This window comes from Nicotiana sylvestris, chromosome 5 (assembly GCF_000393655.2).
Source record: "Nicotiana sylvestris chromosome 5, ASM39365v2, whole genome shotgun sequence".
NCBI classification, from domain to species: Eukaryota; Viridiplantae; Streptophyta; class Magnoliopsida; order Solanales; family Solanaceae; genus Nicotiana; species Nicotiana sylvestris.
The window spans coordinates 115653794-115660535 of record NC_091061.1 but is presented as its reverse complement, the minus strand read 5'-3'; the positions used below and the strand labels follow the sequence as shown (position 1 = coordinate 115660535).

The 6742-nt window shown below is 36.6% G+C and overlaps 1 protein-coding gene across 1 annotated transcript in view; it reads left to right on the top strand.

Moving 5' to 3' along the window:
* Positions 1-1446: 1446 nt before the first annotated feature.
* LOC104222704 (protein CHROMATIN REMODELING 20) overlaps positions 1447-6742 on the top strand; it is a 44236-nt gene continuing 38940 nt past the window's right edge. Inside the window, exons 1-6 of the mRNA XM_009773976.2 lie at positions 1447-1762; positions 1851-1913; positions 2009-2104; positions 2179-2271; positions 2922-3112; positions 3203-3455. Of these exons, the coding sequence (XP_009772278.1) occupies positions 1619-1762; positions 1851-1913; positions 2009-2104; positions 2179-2271; positions 2922-3112; positions 3203-3455 (840 nt within the window). The 5' untranslated portion in view covers positions 1447-1618. The remainder of the gene's footprint in view (positions 1763-1850; positions 1914-2008; positions 2105-2178; positions 2272-2921; positions 3113-3202; positions 3456-6742) is intronic.

The following is a 6742-nucleotide window of genomic DNA, read 5'->3' as shown; positions in this document are numbered from 1 at the left end:
GCTTGTCTAAGGTCCTAAAAATATTTATGAGGAAAAACTACTTCTTTTAGCTTTTGAAAAACAACTTCTACTTGCTACTCAAAAACATTTAACTTTTCCTAAAAGTTTAGTCAAACACAAGACCACATTAAACATCATCACAATACATAGGTTAAGTGAAAGTTCACCCCTTGCCATGTCCAACTCTATATTCAACATAGTGTTTGATCTAATGCAAATTTAAGATGGGAAACTTATGTATTATTTTAAGGAAAAATTTCACATTAGAACAATTGGGTTCCATACTTTTTAATTTTATAACCCATATTTCAATTTATAACCAACTAGCCCAAAAAATTCAACATCCAACTCCAATAGGTTCTCAAAATTACTATTTAATTTTTGAAAAGGATTCCTCAAACTTTTAAATTAATTTTCAAATCAGTAACTTTGACTCAAATATTAATTCAACAAATCAAATTCATTTGAGTGGTGAAAATTAGATTTTTAACAAGCTTAAATATGTGAATTTAAATTTTGAATTTGATTTTGTGAAAAATTTGGAGTGGGAGTTATTTAGACATGTTAGAAATAGTATAAGGAGGTTGTATATAAAATTTGAAGTCATTTAGTGGAGATTTGGACCGGTTTTGAAGAAGAATTGCAACTGAAAATCGTGAAAGAAGTTCGTCTACAAACGCTAGTATAAAGGTGTATAATAGTGTATAAGGTGTGTTTCTACACTCATATACACTATTATACAAGATTATACATAATTATGCAAAAAACTGACTTCGTCTTCTTCCTTGCGTCTTTTCTGGAATTTAACTCAAATCTTGCTCAAATTTACTTCAAATCACTTCAAACTTAAATTTTGAACTCCTTTTGATATTTTCCATCAATTGGAACAATACCCAATCCAAACAACTAACAAATTCAAAAAAATCCATTTTCAAAAGCAAAGCTTTGAATGGCCTTCAATGGTGGACTTCAACTATTTAATTTTCTTACACTGCAAACAAGTGACACAAGAGGAGAAGCAGAAAATACACGGCACCTTGAAGCATATGTAGAAGATGTGAAAAGAAGAGAGTGTGAAAGCAATGGTTGCGAGAACAAAGAATTAACTCCATAGCTTTTAGAAGTAATGATTGTAAGAACACAAATTTTGAATTTGCAAGTGCTTTCAAAATATGTACAATATGGGCTAGGTAGGGTAAACTTAAAAACATGGACCATTTTTTGTTATGGCGTGGAGTGATGTGTATTTCCTTGTAATTCTTTCTTATTTTAATTGTAATGAAAGAGTTAATAAAATAACGGTTGAACATAAGCTTGATTTGATAAATAATATTGTTAATTAAATTAAATATTTTAAAACTTCTGAGATCGCGTGTAGAGTAAAGTAGAACAGTAGAACGAACCCCAAGATTCCGCTAAATCTCGAGTGCAACGACGTCGTCCGCATCAAACGATCTTTACCAAAAAAAGGCAAAAACCCCGTTTTCTCGTTTCTCTTCTTACCCTGCTTTCAAGGCTCCTCCGCCTAAAATCCAATTAACCAGGAACTGTCCTCCTTCCCTCGATTTTGAAAATCAAGAAAAAGTTAATACTCCGGACAAAGAGAGAGAGAGAGAAAATGGAAGATGAAGAGGAAAAGCTCATTGAAATGGAAGAACAACAACAAGATGTAGTAGAAAAGGCTTCTCCTTCTGCGTCCGATGATTCTTTTATTAACGATGATGATGATTCTGATGATGGCAATCAACAATCTCCTCCTGAGGTTTAGCATTACCCACCCCTTTCCATATTTCTTTTTTATTTTTTGGTTTGGACGACTGATATTTTGTTTGCCTTGATTTGGATTGTAGGAACCATTAACTGATAAGGAAATTGAGGAGCTCATTGCTGAGCTTTTAGAAACTGAGAGTAAGGTTTGGCATTTTACTGCTTTCTTTTTTTCCCCTTAAAGATTGAATTTTGTGGGCTGCACTTGTCTTTTAGCTTTTTGGGGTTATGAATGTTATAGGCTGCAGAGGCTCAAGAGGCTTTAGAAGAAGAGTCAATAGCTAAAGTGGAGGCTGATGTTAGGGCTGAGTTGGCACAATCTCTTTCAGGAGATGAGGTACATTTTCAGTCTTCCTCCCCCCCCCCCCATGTATATAAAGCTATAAACCCCTTTAAATTTGGTCATTGCAGTTGGAAAAAGCTGTAGCTGATGAAATGGCAATCTTTAAAGAAGACTGGGAAAATGTTCTTGATGAACTGGAGACTGAGAGTGCTCATTTGTTGGTAATTGCTTTACTGCTTTTCTGTTAAATGGGTTTGTTGATTTTCTCGTTATGAATTAAATCAACACTGAAGGATGACTACAGGCGTAAAAGGAGCTTTACCCGCTTTGTTTTCAAACTGGAATATCTGAATGAACACAAATGAATATCTTTTCATGCTAGTTCTGATAATAGCATGCTTAAGACATTTAGTTTACAGCAATTATGTATTGGGCAACGGGTAAAGAACACGGAAACAAGAGCATTAAAGGATATCGTTTGCTTTTAGTGAAGTTGATAGGGGGACCTAGCAGTAATTTTATAGTAATAATTTTTTATCACCACTACTATTTCTACTACTACTACTACGTCTACTACTATAATTATTATTATTATTATTATTATTATTATTGTTGTTATTATTGTTATAGTGCCAGTATTTGGACCAAAGTGCCTAACATTTACTAATACACTAGGTACCTGTACCTCCCACCAACATAGGTATCAAGTAACATTGTCTACAATGCTTAGGCAAATAGGAAGAGTTCACCTAGTGTCGCTTCTGCTGAATCCAAATCTTGGTTCTAAGTTCCCTACTTTTTATTATTTATGATGTTTGGAGCTCTTCATTCAGGTTTCTGCTTAGTTTTGTTCACATGCTGATATTATTAGGAGCAACTGGATGGTGCTGGTATTGAACTCCCTAGTCTCTATAAGTGGATAGAGAGTCAGGCTCCTAATGGTTGCTGCACTGAAGCATGGAAAAACAGGACTCAGTGGGTTGGTTCTGAATTGACAAATGACATCACTGGAGCAATTGCTGACGCTGAGAAGTATCTTCAGATCCACAGGCCTGTAAGAAGGCAAGTGACTCTACCTATCTTAGTATTATTACTAACTCAATGGTAAACAAGTCGTGTGTTCTGACTTCGGCCACTGTCTTTTTTGGGCAGGCGGCATGGAAAAGTTTTGGAGGAGGGTGCCAGTGGTTTCTTGGCAAAAAAACTTGCTGGAAATGATGGCAGTGAGACGCAGGGAGGGAGCAGTGATGTTGATTGGGGCTCTTTCAGCAAATTATGTTCTGATAACTCGTCATCATCCATGGGTACCATTTCATTTGGCAGCAAAGATTGGGCCTCTGTTTACCTCGCTAGTACACCACAACAAGCTGCTGAACTGGGACTAAAATTTCCTGGAGTGGACGAGGTGAATCAATTTGATTTGATTTTGTTATGATTTGTTGAGGCACGTCCTTCTTGCACGTTTTCACATTTTAATACATGAATAACATTCTTTTATTTAATTTTCCTTGCATGGTTCAATTGCAACCTCTATATCTTACTGAAGTTGCGCCTGAAACTTGACCTTTAATCTTCCTTACCCTCGCCTGGTCATTCTTTATTTTAATACTGCTCTAGCTCACTGGAGTTGCCTCTTTCGTTCTTCGTTACCCTCTTCTACCCAATAGCTTACAAACTATTACAGAGAGTGGCCTTTCCACTTAACACCACATGGCCAAAGGAATGTTGACCACAATTCCCAGTGCCAATGAGCAATGTAAGAAAATTTTGGTCTCATGAGCATAGAGGTCTTTGAGCGAGGATCTATATATAGACCGGAATCATTGATGCTGTGCAGCCAAAAGAAGCGACAATGGAAGGAAAATAAATGTATATTGCTGAATATTGTGGCAGTTAGTTTGAGAAATGCTAAATGCTACAAAATCATTGGTGTAGGGAATTTGACCAGGATTTCCCATCTGGAGGTGTAAACAAGCTGAGCCGAGTCAGAAAAAAAGAAAAGCCAAGAAAAATTTAGCTGGCCCGAGCTTGAGTGAGCCAAATATTTAAGGCTTGAGCTTGACATGGTGCTATATTTGAACATCTCATGTTTCGGTTTCAAAAATATAACACCATCAGTGTAACCAACCAAGGTCTAGCAATTTTTTCAATCAACCATAGTAGAACAAAGACCAAAACTAATTATCTTCTTATCAGCTACTCCTAATAAGAATAAAAATCTTAGAATGTATGGCTACTCTTCTTTAATTCAAAGGAGCTACCGTCTTAGAGATTTTGAATATAGATGGTGAAGAAAGCGAGATGCTGGGAGGGACTTTGCATCATCAAAGGAGGCATTTAGTGAGGAGAGGCATGAGAAGGTAGCTCATGGTGTTGTTGTGACGTGCAAAGAGAGGAGCAAATGATGGTGTACTGATAAAAACATGTTAGGTTATTTCTTTCTTTTTGCCTAATCGTAGGAGTCCAACCTTATTTAAAAAGAGGTGCAGTGAAGCAATGAATGAGACTAGGAGTCGAGAAGTTGAGTAGAAACAAGGTCGCTATTATTGTATGATGTGCAAGATTTTTAAGATGAAAGAGATGATGCCTACAGTTAGTATCGTGTTGGGTGTACTCTATCTAATCAAGTACTTTTTGGATTTCTATTTATGGAATTTCTTTTATTTTTATGTATTGAGATAATGATTGGGGAGTTGTTGATTGTGGTATAGAAGAAAGATTGTAATTGAACAAAAAATTGAAGCTCAAATACGCCTATATCCTTTCAACTTCAAACTGCGTATTTTGAGGTTCGAGATGGTTGTATCCATCCTCTAGCAGCTCGAGCTTGAAATGGTTCAGTGCAAGCTTGGCAATCATTCAATCTGACTTGGCAATTTACACCCCTAAGAACAATTTCCTTCAAGGGCTGGTGTATAGTTTGTTAATATGGAAGTGATTAATTACATGACATGTAAAAGAAAGAACAACAAAGGAAGGCAAAAGCAAGAAAACAATAGAAAAAGAAGCACGGGTCTGGAAAAAACATTGTTGATTGATCTCTTCCATACTTAATATCAATGTTCTGCCATATGCTTCATTTCCGTACTGAACCTCCACAACCATTTACAAAGCAAACTTTTTTTTTGTGTAGTTTGAGGTTCTTCACCCCTAACCAACCTACTTCTTTAATACTGCACACTGTACTTCACTTCACTAAATGACTCTTTTTTGCTGAGTAGCCGTCCCATAGAAATTCCCTTCTGATTTTGTGAATTTGCTTCGCCACTTCTGCTGAAATGGGCAATAAAGACGGTAGATAAGCGGAGATACCATCTATCACACTATTATTCAAAGTAAACCTCCTACCAAGAGACAAGTATTGCTGCTTCCAGGGGGCTAACTTCGTCTCACACTTCTCAATAACTCCTTGCCATACACTTCTGTGATTTTGTCTTGCACGCAATGGTATCCCTAGATAGGTAGTAGGGAACTTCTCAAGTTTTACCTCTGCCAAAACTCCAATGTGAATTTCAGCATTAACAGAGAGGATGAAACTTTTGGACAGATTTACTTTCAGGCCAGTAACAACTCTCAAATGTAGTATTTGCTCCTTGTCTGCTTCACATAACAACATGGTGTCATCGGCATACAATAATTGAGATATTTCTACCTATCTTCCATCTGAAGTAAAACCTTTAATCCATCCCTTTTCAGTAGCATTCTTTAACACACTGTCTAAAATTTCCATCACAATGGAGAAAGAGTATCACCTTGCCTTAATCCCCTTTGTGACTTGAAATATCCTTCTGGACTTCCGCTAACCGAGATTGAAAATCTCATTCTAGAGATGCGCATCTTAATCCATTGAGTCCACTTATCACCAAATTCATCCACTTTAGAATCTTAAAGAGACAAGACCTACTCACGTGATCATAAGTTTTTTCTTAGTCAAGGTTGCATTGATACACCCCAGATGTACCTCTTTTCCAGTTTTGATCAACGTCTTCATTGGCCAATAAGCATCCACTTTCTGTCTTCCCTCAGGAAGCCTTTTGGCTTCCAGACACGAGCTTATTCATTACCTTCTTTAGCCTCTTGGTGAGGACCTTTGCAGTGATCATATATACACTTCTAAGCAAGCTTATAGGCCTGAAATCTTTAATGTTTATAACATCTATCTTTTTAGGAATAAGAGCTATAAAAGTGGCATTTAAGCTTCTTTTGAGTTACCTTTTCGGTAGAACACGTCAAAATTCTTCATTATATCTTCCTTTACTATGTGCCAACATCTTTTGGAAAAAGTCATATTGAATCCATCCGGGTCTGGTGCGCAATCCACCATTTTCACCACCTCTACCTCTTCTTCCGGAAAGGCCTCTGGATTCACATTTTGATGGCCTCCATTTACCTTTTAAGAAAACAAACCTTGATACAAATCTAGGATCTGTTCTTTAATTACCTTTTTATCTTTAGAGGCACTGCCTTGCACTTCAAGTATCTCAATACAATAGTACCTTTTGCGCATTTGGTAATCTATTGGAAAATCTGCATTTTATCCCTTCTTTAATCTACAAAAATGTTGATTTTTGCTTCCATGATATCTCCTCAGCTCTCTTAAAACTCCTTAGTTAATAATGTTTTCCCAGAATTTACAGCAGCAACACCAGCAACAACACCATTTTCTGGTTCCTGCATCTGTTCCATTTCTTC